The 18,803-nt window shown below is 45.1% G+C and overlaps 1 protein-coding gene across 1 annotated transcript in view; it reads left to right on the top strand.

The window, feature by feature from the left end:
* The window catches only part of ATRN (attractin), a 149,605-nt gene that overhangs the window by 53,284 nt on the left and 77,518 nt on the right, over nt 1-18,803 (top strand). The window contains exons 8-17 of the mRNA XM_059845596.1: nt 116-359; nt 1,789-1,972; nt 4,400-4,554; nt 8,825-8,909; nt 10,749-10,969; nt 12,114-12,235; nt 12,750-12,888; nt 14,854-15,035; nt 17,146-17,362; nt 18,458-18,643. Of these exons, the coding sequence (XP_059701579.1) occupies nt 116-359; nt 1,789-1,972; nt 4,400-4,554; nt 8,825-8,909; nt 10,749-10,969; nt 12,114-12,235; nt 12,750-12,888; nt 14,854-15,035; nt 17,146-17,362; nt 18,458-18,643 (1,735 nt within the window). The remainder of the gene's footprint in view (nt 1-115; nt 360-1,788; nt 1,973-4,399; nt 4,555-8,824; nt 8,910-10,748; nt 10,970-12,113; nt 12,236-12,749; nt 12,889-14,853; nt 15,036-17,145; nt 17,363-18,457; nt 18,644-18,803) is intronic.

Below are 18,803 nucleotides of genomic sequence, written 5' to 3'. Positions count from 1 at the left end.
TCCAGGTCTTCTCCCCAGTCCCTCTCCAGGGGACTTTATTAGCTTCAGACCAGTAGCTTCACTGCTTACCAAACAGCTGTTTCCTAAATGCTGCTCTCCTTGTGCCTTTTTTCAGGATAACATCTACATGTACGGCGGGAAGCTGGATGCCACGGGGAACGTGAGCAGCCAGCTGTGGGTGTTCCACATCCCGCGGCAGAGCTGGGCCGTGCTGGCACCCCGGGCCAAGGAGCAGTACGCCGTGGTGGGACACTCTGCCCACGTGGTCACCCTGCGGGACAACAGCACCGTCATGCTGGTGCTCTTCGGGCACTGCCCCCTCTACGGCTACATCAGCAACGTGCAGGAGTACAACCTGCGTGAGTGGGGAGGGAGGGCAGCCCTCCTGCCAGTGCAGCAGCTGGCTGGGAAATTCTTTAAATGACTCATGTGCAGATAGCAAAGCACAGGCAAATGTATTCTCCTCCTCCTGTTTGTGTGTACAGGAAGCTGAACCTAACAGATTTGTATAATCCAATGAGCAGGCAGCCACGGGCCTCCAGCTTTATACACAGTGTTAGGTCCCAAAAATATAAAGCTGTAATTGGAGATAAAGCAGGGCAACTCTGGAACAATTTAGATTAGCTTTCTTTTCTCCCTCTGACAAAACAAACACTTCTGAAATTAATTTTTAATTCTGCAATATAATAATGGCTGTAACAATTCAGGCCACGTATGTGCTTAACCTGACACCCATGTCCCCAGCAGCAGATGCTATGGGAAACAGGTGCTGAATTTCTGGATTCCCATATCCTGGAATAGTCCAGGCTCTGATTTTAGGATCCAGAGAGTTCTAGTATAACCAGTGGAGAAGCACAGGAAGCTTTCCAGGCAAACTGAACTTGTACCTAGCTCAGAGATGGAGGCACATTCCTGGTTCCACAGACCATGTCGGGATTGTAGTTAGGCACAGGAAGTTCACAACAGGAGTGTGCTGGTTATTCTCAGGAATAGTGGCCCTGTCTGCATTTTGGACCTGCTGTCCTTGTCCTCCAGTCATGCTGATCCAGAGGATCTGCTGGAGCCTGGTTCTCTGGAGTCCATGTGAGCGAGGTTTCTTCCTCGGAGAAATCCAGAGACAACCAGGGCCTGTGGGGCAGTGATGTGTTTCTCCCATGTGTGATCTTGCAAACTGTTCTATTCCTTTGCCTTTGGTGTGCCTGCTCTGGCCTGCAGCTGGGAAGCTTGTATAGGGTTTCCTTCAGCACTTACTACAGAGATTTGGCGTGTAATGTGGTATTTTTATTTCAGTTGCCATTATAATATGTCTAAAGTGCTTCAGACCAATGTTATTTTAGTGAGTGAGATACAGGATCATGAATCACATATTAGATTTTAACTGCAGTGTTCTTCACAGTCAGACTTGGCTTCAATGCTGTCTGGCTTTTTATATATATTTTTATATATATATATATATAAAAGTAAAAGTGCTCTTGAGTCCTATTTCAAGTCATAGTGCTGGCATTTTCATGTCATTGAAATGCAATCTATTATTTGTCTACTTTTTATTTCTCATTTACTTATCTGCAAAATGTAAAAAAATGATTGTGGGAGAGCTATTTCTGCTCCAATTAAAAATACCTGGCAATGCTTCTTGACAACAGACTTTTTGAAGGGGAATATTTTTGGATATGAAGTGATAGAGACAGTGTCTAGATCTGAGTCAGGGGAATCCCAATTTATTTCACCATGTTGTTGATGAGTTATTAATGGACAGAAATGAACCATGTTTTGTCACTCATTTTTCAGTGACAAATACCTGGAGCATCTTGCAGACGAGCGGAGCTCTGGTGCAAGGAGGATATGGTCACAGCAGTGTTTATGATCCAAATACAAGATCAATCTATATCCACGGGGGTTACAAGGCCTTCAGTGCCAACAAGTACAGGCTGGCAGATGATTTGTACAAATATGAAGTGGATTCCCGCATGTGGTAAGTGGTTCTTCTTCTTTTCCTGTTTACTGCCCTGTCAGTTTTGTTTGTAGTGAACAAGAGGATGGGTATTTGAGGAGGGTACAGTGGTTTTTATCTACCTGAATTCAGGATAGACGCTGTGCTCTTGGATCTCTTTATGTCCCCTTATGAATAGAGAATGATATAATCAATATAATCAAAGCTGTGAACAAGCCAAGAAATCCATTTTAATCTCTTGGTTGATTCAAGCTGAAAAGAAAAATATTTTATATTTTTTTCTTGCTAGCCATGCAGCCTGTGCATATTAGTGCAGTTACTGCAGTCAAGCGAGTGATAATCCATTCCACAGTTAAAACTGTAAAAGAATTTATATTATAACCCTATTTTCTTCTGGCTCTGTAACTGCTTGAAATGTTCATTTCTTAAGCTGAACTCTTCTGTGATTTGTTGGTGCCAAAAGGTGAGTTTTATTAAAAAGCTATTGGCACACTTCACAGCCTGGAGCAACAGAGGTGAAATACATTTTCCTTAATTCTGTGTTTTTCTTAATGTTGATTCTAAAGGCTTCTGACTGTCTTTTGGGTTAACACATGTAAATTTGAGTCACTACATCTCCTATTGGGTGTTGAAATAGCTTGTGTTTCTGCAGCATCTGTTTGTGAGTCTGTACTGATGAGGAAGGTAATGAGTGACTAATTTCCAGCCCCCCTCCTTCTCACTCAGTTGTATACACAGAAATAACCCCACTTCCTCTCTGGATTAATTTGATCTTCCACTTCAGCCATCGAGTGGACAAATCTGGCTGAGTAGGCAGAAACTTAACAAATCTGACATTGGTCTTCCAAACTCCTCCAACACCAATTTTTTTGGTGACATTTATTTTATCAGCCTGGCAAGCTCTATTGAACAAGTGGAGAGTGTAGAACTGTCTGTTAATCTCTAACTCTGCCCTTTTTTTGTGTCATTGACTCTTTCTTTTATTCTTGAGTGATTTAGGCCCTCTCTTCCTTGTTAAATCTCATGAGCTTTCCATGGGCCTTGTTCTTGAGCTCTTTCAGGTTCCTCTGGAACAAATCCTGTCCCTCGGGTGTGTCAACCACACCCTCAACTTGATGTCCCCTTGTGGAAGGGACTTAAAACTCAACCCATTCCACCCCCTACCATGGCAGGGATACTTTCTGCTATCCCTGGTGCTCCAAGCCCCAGTGTCCAACCTGGCCTGGGACACTCCAGGGATCCAGGGGCAGCCAAAGCAAATCTGGGAATTCCAGCCCAGCCCCTGCCCACCCTCCCAGCCAGCAATTCCTTGCCAAGATCCCAGCCCAATCTCCCCTTTCCCAGTGGCAGCCATTCCCTGGCTCCTGTCCCTCTGTCCCTTGTCCCCAGTCCCTCTCCAGCTCTCCTGGAGCCCCTCCAGGCCCTGCCAGGGGCTCTGAGCTCTGCCTGGAGCCTTCCCTTCTCCAGGGGAACATTCCCAGCTCTCCCAGCCTGGCTCCAGAGCAGAGGGGCTCCAGCCCTGCAGCAGCTCCGGGGCCTCCTCTGGGCTCTCTCCAGCAGCTCCACGTCCTCCTGCTGTTGGCCCCAGGGCTGAGGCAGCTCTGCAGGTGGGCTCTCACCTGAGGGAGGGGCACAGGGACACAATCCCCACCTTTCCTTTGGGATCTGCCCAGGGCTTGGGCAGCTCTGCAGGTGGGCTCTCACCTGAGGGAGGGGGCACAGGGACACAATCCCCACCTTTCCTTTGGGATCTGCCCAGGGCTGGGGCAGCTCTGCAGGTGGCTCTCACCTGAGGGAGGGGGCACAGGGGCAGAATCCCCCCTCCTTCAACACAAATCCTCTCAGAAAAGTAGGAAAATCCTCCAAAAGATGACCCTCTGTGTTCAGTGCCGTCAGTCCTGCTGATGGAAGTTGAGATTGGTGGTGAGTTTGATTCGTGGTTCCCATGATTTAGTCACCAATGAGCCAGCATGTTGTGCAGCCCTAACCTGTAGGGCTTCATTTTCAGGGGCTGTATAGATCTCCTTACAATAGAATTTTTAGTTGTGAGCAGAGATGCTGCCCAGTGTGTAAAGACTTCTTCGTGTTGCTATAAAAGCAGAGTTACTACAAAATATTGGAGTTTTCCCAGGCTGACTATGTTCAAAAGATGAGTGTGAAAACTTGAGAATCCCTAGGGAAAGAATTGATGATTTGGAGACCCACAGCTCTGGAAAGAGGCTCTCATAGGTATATTTCTCCTATAAATTGGCAAAGCAAAAGGAAAGATGAGAATGAAATTACAGGTGGAATTGAACAGTGTGGAATGTAATTGTTAATCAGCTAATTAGGAAAGTAGTTAGATACAATCCTCACCCTCGAAGTGTTCTTCAGCTTGGATTTATGGAGTGTTTTGCCTTTGCCAGGTACTTAGTGGCCTCATTAACAGACACATTTTTATTTCTGAAGGACTATTCTCAAAGACAGCCGATTTTTCCGCTACTTGCACACAGCTGTGATAGTGAGTGGGACCATGCTGGTGTTTGGAGGAAACACTCACAACGACACCTCCATGAGCCACGGAGCCAAGTGCTTTTCTTCGGATTTCATGGCCTATGATATCGGTAAGTTCTTGCAGAAATAATAACAAACCCCAAACACGTGGCTGTTCCCAGGGAGCTGTCCTCAGTTTGTCTCCAGAATGCTGGTTTGTGGTGGGTGTGTTATCCCAAGTGCTGCTGGGCACTGCAGTCAGGAGAAGCTCTTAAGCTTGCTACAGAATTCCAAGCACACAAGGTGCAGTGATTTCCAATTACAGACAGCAGCAGTTCCTTTATTAACAGTTTATAGACAACCTTTGGCATTAAAAATTAGGTTTTAAACTGCATATTGTTATGGAATTATAAAACCATGGAATCATTAAGGTTGGAAAAATCCTGTAAGATCACCAAGTCCAACTGGCAGCCCAGCACCACCACCATTTTCACCACTAAACCATGTCCTCAAGTGCCACATCCACATGTTTTTTGAACACTTCCAGAGAGGGTGACTCCATCACTGCCCTAAGCAGCTTATTCCAGTGTTTTGCAACACTTTGCATGAAAAAATACTTCCTAATATCTAATCTACATCTTCCCTGGCTCAACTTTAGGCTGGTTCCTGTCTTACTATCTCAGCCATAAATCTATTCTGATATTTTGAGTGTGTTTTTAATCTATGATTGATCAAAAATTCAATTTCTCAAGACAGTTACAAGCACTAAACCCTACTGAAACTCCACCTGTACGGTACACTGCTTTATTCAGTCATAAAGCCAAGTTATTGTGTTGGACTTGCTGAGTTTCTGTAGCCAGGAGAGGGCAGCATTTATTTGTGGATTTGGATTCCGTAGACTGAGTTTTAGAAGAACAAGGAAAGAAGAGGTGAAATTACATAAAAGAAGGTACATGCACACGCAGATAAATTCACACTGGGGAACAACGCCAGTCTGGACTCTGGCATTCACCTTTTGCTCTCAGAATGTCCTGAATGTGGCTTCCCTGAAATAATCCTGTAAACCTGAAATCTCCAAGTGACTGTCCACCAAGATCTCACTCCTGGTTTGTGAGAGGAAAATGCAAGTGAATTCTTGGGCCATCAGGGTTTGGTATCCATGTGCCCTTTTGCTCTCTGCTATAGCAGTCACTCCATTCTGTCTCCTGTGATTTCGAGTTACATCCCTCTGGAAGCTTTGTGTGCTTCTAGCTAGCTTGATTTTGATTTTTTTTTTTAATTGAGAAGTTGAAATGAGGTATTTGGCCGGGTTGGATGGGGCTTGGAGAAGCCTGGTGCAGTGGAAAGTGTTCCTGCCCATAGCTCAGAGCTGAAATGAGATTGTTTAAGGTGCTATCCAGCCCAGAGTATTTTGTCATTCTGTGGCAGTCATAAATAGTTTGATTTTTTTTTTTTAAACTTTGGTAGCAACAGTGATAGATTTTTCTTTCTGCACTCTACTGTTTGTCCTGACCTATTGAACTCTTTGTCAGGTGTAAAACACAAATTGCATTAATTTGACAAAATATGCCAATAATGATGTTGAAGTTTAAGAAACATGTTACATGACATGTGTAATGATGAGTGATGTAGTCAACATCCCCAGTTCTTACCAGATACACACTGATGTGTGGAGCTTACATTGGTTTTACCTCACATGGTGGGTGAGAGGTGTTCTTGAGTCCCCTCATTCCTTAGAGAAGAGATTCTCAGCCTGAAAAGAGCAGCTTTTTTTTTTTTCCAGAAATTAGACCACTTCTGTTCTCTTCATTGCAGGAGCCATTGTGCATGATTTCCCTTATCCCACCTGACTAGGAAGGCATAAGGGTGGTGGCTCATCATTTGTGTCACAGCAGAAACACTTTTCAGTGGTTCTGCATGCATGATCTCTGCACTAATTGATGACCCTGGTCATGCTCCCGTTGGTCTCCATGGGAATAAGCCCCTATAACCCCCCTGTAATCTATCCCTCAAGGTTCCCACGGCACGAGAAAATCAAGCAAGGCCAGTTGATACTGAGCACCTTCAGTGAAGAAGCTTAATAATTGTCTTTATTCCCTGCTTTTATAGTATGCTGTCTGGGTGGTTTACTAATTTTCTTTACATCTTCTTGATTAGCCATCATGATTGATTAATGATCACAGTGATGGTTGGAAGACTGGGGAGAAGTGGAATTAAATCCAGTCTGAAACAAATGCTTCAAACTCAGGTCTTCTCCTTAACCTTTGTCATTAAAGCTTATTTTGGTAGTAACTAATCTTATTCACATCATCAATTTTTTCTGGTTTTCCCTCCTCAAATTTCCAAGTAATCAGAGCACACGCACTGAGTATTGGGAGGACATAAAACCTTTTTTCTGGGTGAGCACTTGGGCAGAGCTGTGTCTCAGTATTTTCCCTATTTTCTGCACACTGAAATGGTCAATTAGCTCTTCCTATCCCCAAAACTGGTCCCTCTGGCCTTTGTCAAAGTTTCCTGCTCTGCAGCAGCTTTGTGTGGAAAAATGCCTCACTTAATTCTCCACCTGCTACTTATGTAAAGGTGCTGCTTTTAAATTGATCTTTTCTCCCCACAGAAGAGAAACAAAAACTCTTCTATTTACCCCATGAAAATTCTGATTCTGATGAGAACAGGGAGAGGCTGCATGTTTTTGTAACTGTTATGTTCTGATTGAACAGGGCATTTAATAAATCCCAGCATTGTAAGTTTTAGTTTAAGTCAGGAAGGAGAAGATTCTTTGTAGTCTCAGAATTACTTGGTTTCTCCAATATTTGATCTCTGGTTAAAAATGGCAAAGAAGCTTAGAAAACAAAATATTCCAGGCCTTCTGTTAATCTAGAAAAACATGTTTCTTGGCCTCACATAACACGCAACTTGATGGCTAAAAAATTGCAAATTGCTGCCCAATTTTTCTGAAGTCTTCTATAAAAATTGGAATCGTCATGCTTGGCTTGGGAGTTGTGCTGGACTAGGTTAAGTTCTTTGAAAATGGAGCAAATGGCATGTAAAAATAAATTCCAAAATCACAATTTACTAAGGTACTAAATCTGTGTCTTCTGTCATTATCAGCATTCTTGAACAAAATTGCTCTGCATCTGTTGTTTTATCCAACAATTCTCCACTTAAATTTAGTAAAAAATTAAAACTTTGTTTTTCTTTCCCCCTTTCAGTTTATCCATGGACTAGTTTGGTTTGCGGGCTTTTTTTTTTCCCCAGAGAGTCAGTCCTTTACGCAATGGTTTTATCTCATATTAAAGAGTCTTAGGAGTATTTGAGAGCCCTGTGGATCTTTACAGAAGATTGACTTTTCTGTCTTAATTGCATAAATTGCATCCAAGTGCCTCTGGGATATTGCCCCCAAGGTGATCCATTCCCTTTATGAAGTTTAAGTGTTATGAATTGGACTGACTTTTCCTACTTCTGTTTGTTTTCTCAGTGGGTTAGATGTTTCTTAATTTGTTTTTTTTTCTCTCATGCTGCCCAAAGAAAAAAATTACCTGAGAAACCAAGTGAAAAATGAAGCATAACTTATAAATTTTATGCTAATAGAAAAAGATGGAATAATCTAACATTGTATTAAAAGAGAAAAACATCCACAAATCTTTAAGCTATGATGAGTGCAAAATATTTTTAAAAACATGGATATCTGCCCTCTAGGAACATAATGGCAATGGAAAAAGTAGAAAAAAGATAAGCCTCTGTTCTCAGTGATACTGGTTTGGGGCAAAACTACAAATAATTCATGTATAAGCAGATAAAACCAGACCTTGTTACATGGTGAAAAATCCTACTAGTAAAGGAGGAAAAACAGTTTCTTCTTGTCCTGTTCCCTGGGAGCAGAGCCCGACCCCCCCGGCTGTCCCCTCCTGGCAGGAGCTGTGCAGAGCCACAAGGTCCCCCTGAGCCTCCTCTGCTCCAGGCTGAGCCCCTGCCCAGCTCCCTCAGGGATTCTCCAGCCCCTGCCCAGCTCCCTCAGGGATTCTCCAGCCCCTGCCCAGCTCCCTCAGGGATTCTCCAGCCCCTGCCCAGCTCCCTCAGGGATTCCCCAGCCCCTGCCCAGCTCCCTCAGGGATTCTCCAGCCCCTGCCCAGCTCCTCAGGGATTCTCCAGCCCCTGCCCAGCTCCTCAGGGATTCCCCAGCCCCTGCCCAGCTCCTCAGGGATTCTCCAGCCCCTGCCCAGCTCCCTCAGGGATTCTCCAGCCCCTGCCCAGCTCTGTTCCTGCCCTGGCCACGCTCCAGCCCCTCAGGCCTTTGCTGAAAGATCTCAGGTTCCTGGGGATCTCTCAGGAAGACACTGCTGTGTGAGTTGTCTTGTTCATTGTCCAGAGGAACATTTCTGAGATGGTTTTTGTCACTCGCAGCCTGCGATCGATGGTCTGTGCTGCCTCGCCCGGCTCTGCACCACGATGTCAACAGGTTTGGGCACTCTGCTGTGCTGTACAACAGGTGAGGACACAGGTGTTCTGGGGCTTTGGGCTGTGCTGTACAACAGGTGAGGACACAGGTGTTCTGGGGCTTTGGGCACTCTGCTGTGCTGTACAACAGGTGAGGGCACAGGTGTTCTGGGGCTTTGGGCTCTGCTGTGCTGTACAACAGGTGAGGGCACAGGTGTTCTGGGGCTTTGGGCACTCTGCTGTGCTGTACAACAGGTGAGGACACAGGTGTTCTGGGGCTTTGGGCTCTGCTGTGCTGTACAGCAGGTGAGGGCACAGGTGTTCTGGGGCTTTGGGCTCTCTGCTGTGCTGTACAACAGGTGAGGGCACAGGTGTTCTGGGGCTTTGGGCTCTCTGCTGTGCTGTACAACAGGTGAGGACACAGGTGTTCTGTAGGGAATGGACGTGAACGGGTGAGGAACTGCAGCACAGGGGGAGGGTCTGGCACAAACCTCCTTGTCCATAGAGCTTTGGGCTCCCCATCCCTGGAAGGGTCCCAGGCCAGGTTGGATGGGGTTTGGAGCAGCCTGGTCTAGATGGAGGTGTCCCTGCCCATGGCAGGGAGTGGAATGAGGTGGGATTTAAGGTTCCTTCCCATCCAAACCATTCTGTGAATCTCTGAAAGTTTTCAGATCTTCACTCTTGTAATGTCTTCAGTATTCACCTGTTCCCATTAGCCCTTCTTTACTGGGCTAAAGTATCTCAGCTCACTTAGTTTTTTCAGTAATTTTATTTTTTGTCATTATTTTTATATATACTTCTATTTTTTTTAGTTGTTTAATAATTGTGAATTTCAGTGTATTTCACACTTCTTTGTTAGCTGCACTGACAACATTTATTTCCAAATCTGAATTTCCCTCATGCTTTTTAAAGTTTGTCCATGTTTCACTTTACACACCTTTTTCTGTGGGGCTGCTCTTCCCCAGGCACATGATGTTCAGTATTTGGGTGAAATCTTAGGTGAGATTTTGGCTCACCTAAGATTTTTTAAGCCTTACAGACTGTAGTAATATCCCTGCTTCCAGATGAACAGCTTTTACTGGATCAGTGCAATCAAGTTTGAGAAATTTATTTCATAGGAGTTCTAAAATAGAATGAAAATCATAATAAAAATACTTATGATTCAACCAGAACTTCTCTTTTCAGTTCCCTTGGCCCTTCTTCACTGTATTTCTCCAGGTGCATTGACAGACACAGATGTACAGAGAATTTTTGGGTGGCATTTTATATAATTTTAATATTATAAATTTAATGTTTTGTCTGGTGCAGCTGGGATATTGAAGGAGGTTTGAAATCCCCCACTCCTCTCTGTACAAAATATTATTTGTTTGGGGGTTGTTGTGGGTTTTTTAGCTGACACAATGACTCTGCTCAGTTGTTACCAGCCATGCAAAGTATGGTTTTCTTACAGAGGAGCAGAGAGAGTGACAGCCACCAATTGTTTTGTCGCAGTTTCTGAACTCTGGTTTAATGCTATGGTACAATCTCCCCAGTTTTTAGCCTTCGTCTGTGTCTTGCCAGTGTGGATTACAGGAGGATCCCACATTTCAACAGCATTATGTATAATCATGTTGATCAGGTGCCCTCAAAGTTTTGGCTGGTGGGGAGGATTGGTTGATGACCTTGAATAGCTTTGACTCTGTGTTGAGTCTTGGGGGCTTCTCTGAAACAGTGAAATTTGTCTGACCTTTTTTTTTAGTGCCTCCCTTAACCAAGAGCTATTTATTTGGATTTATATATGCTGCCATGTAATAAAACACTTCTCTCAGACCTTAAATCCCATTTACTGGAGCAGTGCTCTGTCCATGAAAACAGCTGTGAGTTTTTCTCTCTTTGCTTCCATGATGTCCAGCACCATGTATGTGTTTGGAGGCTTCAACAGCCTCCTCCTGAGTGACATCCTGAAGTTCACACCTGAGAGATGTGAGGCTTTTGGCAACGAGTCCTCCTGCCTGGGGGCTGGCCCTGGGGTCAGATGTGTGTGGGCTCCCCGCCCTCCCCGCTGCATCCCCTGGGAAAATGCAACACTGGAGCAGCAGCAAAAGGTCTTTGAAGACTGTCCTCCCAAGCCAGGTAGGTGTCCCCGTCTTTCTGTCCCCTGTTCTGAAAGGCGTGCAGGCTTTCTCTCCTTCCAAATTCCTCCTGTGTTAATTGTGTGCCATTCCAAGGTCAGGTTTTACACGGGGGGCTGTGGTTGGGCTTCCATGTGTCCTGGGAGCCCTTCCTCTGGCCAAGGGTCATGGAGATGTGGAGGTGTTTCTGTCTCCTGCTCCTGAAGCTGCTTCTTCATGAGATCTTTTCCCTACCCTGCTTCTTGGACTTACTTTTCTATCCCTAACAAGCATCACCAGCCAGGGACTGGAGCATCATTCTGTAAATGTTTGCTCCAAGAATTGACCTTGTGAGAGCCAAAAACTGGCTGAAGAGCATCATGGGGCAAGGAAGGGTATCTGGATCTGGTGGAGTTATCCTGTACTCTTCAAAAGAGACAGCAGGAATACTGCTTTAGGAAAAGTTATTCTGTTTTTTTGGCAGGGGATTGGTACCAGATGATCTTTAAGGTCCTTTCCAACCCAAACCATTCTGGGATTCTATGATTCTATGTATGGAGGCAGATAAAATGAATTCATGTTTTAAGGTCTGATTCCTGTGTTTCCCCTTAGGATAATTTTAAACAACTTTATCCTGATACTTTCATTATACAGTCCTTGATTCTGTAACAGATGTGCAGCCTTTAATTATTTAAGAGAAACTGATGTAAGGGCACATTGCCTTGCTGGGCTCCCAATGCACAGTAATTTTTCACAAAACAGAGGCAATAAATAATTGGAAAGATGAATGAAAAGTTCAAGCTTCACATGAAAGCCAGGCTTGCAGGAAGATGGGCCTGTGCTGGGGGATGGCCACTGTCCCTGTGGATATCCTCTGGCATCATTTCCCTGGGTGTTAACATGTCTTAGTTCGTGTGCTTCCATGTCTTGGTGCATTACTTTCTGGTGGTGTGTTTTAGGGCTCCTTGGGCACTAAAAATGATTGCTGCTGTAAATAAAAGCAATTTTCTATGAGTTCAAACACATGAAAGTACCTGATTTTAGTTGCTAACAGAAAATCTACAGGCACTGCTGTTTGATTTTGTCTTTTGCTGTAAATAATCAAGTTCTTAGAGCTCTGTCAGGAAATGCCTGTTTTTGGTCATGCAGGTTTTTTTCTTTAATAGTTGTAGACAATGAAAAATGTGATCAGATTACAGACTGCTACAGCTGCACAGCCAACACAAACAGCTGTCAGTGGTGTTCTGACCAGTGTATCCCAGCACACAACAACTGCACAGAGGAACAGGTAATGGCTCTTAACACTTCCCTAGTTTAAATTTGCCCTTTGGAATAGCAAATGTCCATGTTTCCATCTGTCAGTGTTATGATCCCTGTTTTGTTATTCCCAGTGCGTATCTAGCTCAAAAGTGCTACATGTTTGGATGTTTTCAATTTGATCCAAGGGCTTTGCATGGTATTTTACTATGAATTTAGGAAGATAGCTGTGGGCAGGGGAAGAGGTGGAGGTTTCACCATGGTATGATTACTCATTAATCACATTTTGGGTTTGATATCAATAGGGCTTTCCCTAGAGAAAACAAAATAGCCCTCTTGTGAAAGCTTTAGTACAGAAAACATGTCAGGCAGTGTTTTGGGGGAGTATCTTGGATAACCAGTCCAGGCTGTGCTCAGTTCCACAGCTTTTGGATATATAAATTGCTTTGTAGAGCTGGAGTGTGATATTAGTGTTGTAATCATGGCTGTTATAAACCCACATAGCTGGATATCAGAAAAAGTCTCACCTGTGCTATTTATTTTAGGTTCCTGTTACTCTCTATGACAATTGTCCTAAGGATAATCCTGCCTATTACTGTAACAAAAAGACAAGTTGTAAAAGCTGTGCCATGGATCAAAACTGTCAGTGGGAGCCTAGGAATCAGGAGTGCATTGCTTTGCCAGGTAGGTACTGGTACCAAATTCACCCACTCCAAACGTTGTTTTGAGTGAGTTTTTAAAAATTTTTGTTGGTTTTAACCCCAAATCTTTAAGTTTTAGTGTTAAGATGGAGCAAATAGTGTTGTTTAATCATAACAACTTTGGTATGAAATTTAATTTGTAGTAAATCCAGCAGGTCTGCTGGAATATTTTTCATTCCCAGTTGTCTGAAGAGGACTGTGATCACTCATATAATTATTGGGCTGTATGTCATCTCTTCCTTTTCATTTGATAAAAGCTGTTGATAATAGGCTTCTGCAAGATATTAGATTTAATAATGCATGTTATTTAATTTAGAAACTAAAATTGTGCAAAAGCATAATGGCATATACTGGACAAATGAGGCAAGTAAGACCTGAAGTGTTTAAGGGAAATTCTCCTATTAGAGTGCTTCCAGTGGAGCTCATAGGACTTTATTTGTTCCCCTGCAGTTATTTTTTTTTTTTATCCCAAAGACTGGGAGAGAAATACAGGATCTTCAGTGATTAACATTTGTATGTAATGAGATGTAGAGAAAGGGGAGAAAAGCCATGAGACAGGACATTTTAATGGACACAGAAAGCCTTCCCTTAGGAATGGGTAGGTTTGAGCATGTCCAGGTCTGGTGTTTGCCAGTCTGCAACAGTTTAAAATTGAGGAGACCTTGAAGAAGAGCAATGAAAGTGAGAAAAACATATTTTAGTGTGATAGATAAAGAGGTTGGTCTGTTTTATTTGATGTCGAATAGGGGATGATCTGATCATATGTGTAAAAGGCTCATCTGAAAAATTGACACCTGAGAGCTTTTCCATCTGTTAAGTCTGAATTCACATTGGAAATGCCCATCAGGGTTTTTACTGTAAGGGAAATAATTAATCACAAAGCCTAAGGAGTTCTTCAGTAGTGGGGTTGTGCTCCAGTTGAAGCAGTGATTAATCCTGGAAGTTGGTGCTGTGGACAGGGTTAGCACAACAACCCTCTCCTGCCAAAAGGTCCCTTGACTACTGTGGGTGAGTAGGTGTTTTCAAGACATCAACAAAATACAAATTTGGGGTTTTTTTTCCCTCTTTCTCCTACAACAGTTTTACTGTTCATCATTGTAATAGGTGCTTTATGTACAAATGCTGATGTCAAACTTCAGCTCCCCTGAAGAGATTTCCTTCTCTGCCAATATTGTTATGTATCAACACTTCTCAGCACACCTCTGAGTCATACTGGCTTGGGATGGGGCTGTGGGTATTTCTTAGTGCTAGGGTTAATAGAATCATTGAGGCTGGAAAATACCTCCAAGGTCATCATCATCAACCTCTGTCCCAGCCCCACCATGGCCCTAAGCCACAGCACTAAGGACCATGTCTGCTCATTTTCTGAACACTTCCAGGGGTGGGGACTCCAACACTGACCTGGGCAGCCCCTTCCAATGCTTGGCAACACCTTCAGGGAAGAAATTTTCCCTCTTATGAAATCTAAACCTCTCCTGGCACAACTTAAGGGCATTTTCCCTCCTCCCTGGGAGCAGAGCCCGACCCCCCCGGCTGTCCCCTCCTGGCAGGAGCTGTGCAGAGCCACAAGGTCCCCCTGAGCCTCCTCTGCTCCAGGCTGAGCCCCTGCCCAGCTCCTCAGGGATTCTCCAGCCCCTGCCCAGCTCCCTCAGGGATTCTCCAGCCCCTTCCCAGCTCCCTCAGGGATTCTCCAGCCCCTTCCCAGTTCTGTCCCTGCCCTGGCCACGCTCCAGCCCCTCCAGGGCTCTCCAGAGCTGCCCCAGCAGTGCCAGCACAGGGATGGGCACTGTCCTGGCCCTGCTGCCACCCCAGAGCTGCCATAGCCCAGGGGCCACTGGCCTCTTTCCCACCTGGGCTCATGTTTTTCAATGGTTGTTTCACTACCTTGATTGTTGGGAAGGTCACCTGCATCTCTGGGTTTAGTTTCTTTCCCCTCCTTGTCCCCCAGAAAATATCTGCGGAACAAACTGGCATTTGGTTGGCAACTCCTGCCTGAAGATCACCAACGCCAAGGAGAACTACGATCATGCCAAGCTGTCCTGTAGGTCCAGCGGTGCTTTGCTGGCTTCTCTCACCACCCAGAAGAAGGTGGAATTTGTTCTGAAGGAGCTGCAGAAGATTCAGTCCTCAGTGAGTGCTTCTCTTGTCTGTCCCTTGCGTTATAAAGCTGTGGCTGTGGAGAAGTCCTTGCTGGAGTATTGTTTGCTCTGTACACAATGGAAATGCCTCTTAACCAAAACCAACTGATTTTCTTTTGAAATTCAGTGTACCCTCTGGGTGCTTCTGAGCTGAGATTGTAGAGAATGTAAATGGAAAGGATAAACATAAACATACCCAGTTCCTTAGAGAGATCACTTTCTGCACTGGAATCACACCCCCATTTCCCGGGTGGAATACCAGTCTGCAGCAGGAGGCCTCTCCTGACCTGTGCACAATATTTGATAAATAAAAGCTCCTTTGGGGCACTGGAGGTGTTTAATGTAAAGTGTTATTTACTCCATTCAGAAAAGCAGCTGTTTAAAATGTCACCTTCTCATTCCACAGAGCTGTTTGGCTTATTGGGCGTAATCTGGGTGTCATTTAGTGGCAGGTGTTTTTCTGTCAGGCCCAGGGAAAAGTGAATTGGAATTTTTCCCTCTTCATGCACCAATGAAATAAATACATATTTTTTCCAGTCCCTGGGAGAAGAAGGGAGATGTTCAGGGCAGGTTGTGTAGGTGGTGCTACAGCCCTAACAAAGAACGATGCTGTGCGTCTCTTCTAAAATCCTGGATTAGCCTGGAAAGCTGCTGTGGCCTGATGGCACATCAGAATAACAACTCCTGGGTCCCAGAGACCACTGTGAGAAGCATTTTCTCTAGGAAAAATGAGGTTGGAGGCAATAGGATTGCTTTTTTTCAAGAGAGAACATGATTCAGTACTTAAAAGAAATACTCCCCTGTTAAAACAAGAACATTCCCTGCCTTGATTCCCTTTATAATTTTAAAATGGAGTTTCAACAATTACAGGATTTTAGAGGGGAGTCAATTTAGCCAAGGAAACGTAGGGTGCAGTTTAAGCAAGATTGTTTGTTAAATCTTTTGTGGAATGAGGAAGCCAAGCCTGGGATACTGTAAAAAATACATGATTCTGACAGTTCCAGGTGTTTCTGGATATTCCAGTATCTGAGTATAGAGTAAATTCCTAAAGGCACATGGTAACCCTTCCCTCATAGTGTTTAAATCTTTACACTATATAAAAAAAGAATTGTTAATTTATAGGGTTCTCTTTTCACCTACAGAGTCCTTTGAAAAGTGAGCCTAAAGAGAGTAGGAGCCTGATTTAAGGGATATTAGGATAGAATCCTTATAAAGTGGGAAAGTGTATCCTGAGCTGATGCCAGTGTGGGCAGTGGGGGGGGGGGGGGGACACGACCCTGTCCCTGTGCCCCTCCCTCAGGTGAGAGCCCACCTGCAGAGCTGCCCCAGCCCTGGGGCCAACAGCAGGAGGACGTGGAGCTGCTGGAGAGAGCCCAGAGGAGGCCCCGGAGCTGCTGCAGGGCTGGAGCCCCTCTGCTCTGGAGCCAGGCTGGGAGAGCTGGGAATGCTCCCCTGGAGAAGGGAAGGCTCCAGGCAGAGCTCAGAGCCCCTGGCAGGGCCTGGAGGGGCTCCAGGAGAGCTGGAGAGGGACTGGGGACAAGGGACAGAGGGACAGGAGCCAGGGAATGGCTTCCCAGTGCCAGAGGGCAGGGCTGGATGGGATCTTGGGAATGAGGAATTGTTCCCTGGCAGGGTGGGCAGGCCCTGGCCCAGGGTGCCCAGAGCAGCTGTGGCTGCCCCTGGATCCCTGGCAGTGCCCAAGCCAAGGCCAGGTTGGACACTGGGCTGGGAGCACTGGTGGCTGTGCTGGGGGAGGCTCTGCTTTGCAGTTGCTTCTTTTTCAAGTAAACTGTATGTAGATGTTTAGTAATAACAAGAAAATATGTTGGTGTTAGCATGATATGCTTTGTAACCCTCTTGCTGTTGGAAGCTGCAGTTCTAGGGTATAAAAGTGCATAAAATCAGTTTGAAGTAGGTGATGTTTACTTATTTTAGCAGTAAACCCACATATTATACCAACAGAGCTCAAATGCTCCTCCCCAAAATGAAAGTGTGCCAAAAAATAAATTGCCACTAGAAATAGTTTTCTTATAGGATCTTTATATTATGAATTTTGTGGCCAGCAACACTAACTTAGATTTGACTTGCTCCTTTATTTCTAGCCCAAAACTTTGACTCCCTGGGTTGGACTGAGGAAAATCAATGTGTCCTACTGGTGCTGGGAAGACATGTCTCCCTTCACCAACACCCTCGTCCAGTGGCTTCCCGATGAACCCAGTGATGCTGGATTTTGTGGATACTTAGCTGAGCCTTCCCAACAGGGATTGAAGGCAGCAACATGTATCAACGAGGTCAACGGCACTGTCTGTGAAAGGCCAGGTAACAGCAGCTGTCTGCTTGATTTATATTTCCTGGAAGGTAAAGAGAATGCAATTTATTACATTCTAAACCAGCTGCATCATGACTTTGCCAAAGAAAAATACTTCTGAACAAGAGTCTTGTGTACATATTTTATGAAGGAAATAGAAATTTTAAAAATACCTCACCATTTATGCTGTTAACGGTAAAATATTTGAAGTACATTATTTTAATTATTTTTTTTCTTAATTGCATACTTACATGTGACATTATAGGGTAATTATGGTATGGTGCATTCTCCTGTTTCAAAGAAATAAATAATTAATAGTAAATTTCTGATTGAATTCCTCTTTTCCCCCCTCCCCTGCTATGTAGCTAGAGGAGGATTTTATCAAAGTTTGAAATTAATTGTCCAAGACACTTTGGAGATATGAGAACTTTGAAAAAAACAAGCTATTTGCTTTTGGGAAAAGTCTTCCAGCTTTATTGAAACTGCATATCTTTTCAGATGGCTTGGTCTGTTAATTCTCCATTGTAGTTGATCATTTCTGAATACTAATTAGTGCCTCTTTAAGTATTAGGAAATTGGTTGATTAAAAAAAAAAAAATTAAGTACACTGCACCAGTTGAAATCATTCTTGGTGGAAGAGCAGGATGCGAATCCTGAATGTGGAACCTGAACTCAAAATTCCATATGCTTTCACTTGCAGCACTTGTGCTGGCTTTTATGGTCTGAGAACAGTCACTTGAAGCAGAACTTAGAGCATTGGCTCAGACTGCAAACTGCCGAGTTAGTTCAGTGCTTGTTTGGTGTCTGGCACTGATCAAATCACTAAAGCACGTGCCTGCGTGCTCATGTAAAACAGGACTCTGCCCTGCACTTTGCTGGGGAGGGTAACTAAGGACTGCATCAGCAGAACTGCAGAGAAGAGACCACTGCTCCATGCCCAGAGCAGCCCTGGCTGCCCTGCATCCCTGGCAGTGCCCAGGGCCGGGTTGGACCCTGGGGCTGGGAGCACCACGGCAGGGCTGGGGTGGGGTGGCCCCTAGGTCCGTTCCCAGCGGGAGCAGGGCGCGGCTGTTCCTGGCAGAGATCTGATGTTGTCCTCCCCGCAGCCAACCACAGCGCCAAGCAGTGCCGCACGCCGTGCGCGCTGCGCGCCGCCTGCGCCGAGTGCACCAGCGGCAGCTCCGAGTGCATGTGGTGCAGCAACATGCAGCAGTGCGTGGACTCCAACGCGTACGTGGCCTCCTTCCCCTACGGGCAGTGCATGGAGTGGTACACCATGAGCAGCTGTCCCCGTGAGTCATGGTGCTGGGCTGGGGCTGGGACACGGGCTGTGGGGACCCCTGTGGGGTGTGCTGGACATCCCTGGGATGGAGGGAACGAGGCCAGGCTGGATGGGGCTTGGAGCACCCTGCTCCAGCCAGAGGCTCCTGCCCATGGCCGGGTGTGGAGAGC

This window comes from Haemorhous mexicanus, chromosome 4 (assembly GCF_027477595.1).
Source record: "Haemorhous mexicanus isolate bHaeMex1 chromosome 4, bHaeMex1.pri, whole genome shotgun sequence".
NCBI lineage: Eukaryota > Metazoa > Chordata > Aves > Passeriformes > Fringillidae > Haemorhous > Haemorhous mexicanus.
Note: the sequence above shows the minus strand (reverse complement) of the source record. Positions and strands in the feature narration are given on the sequence as shown.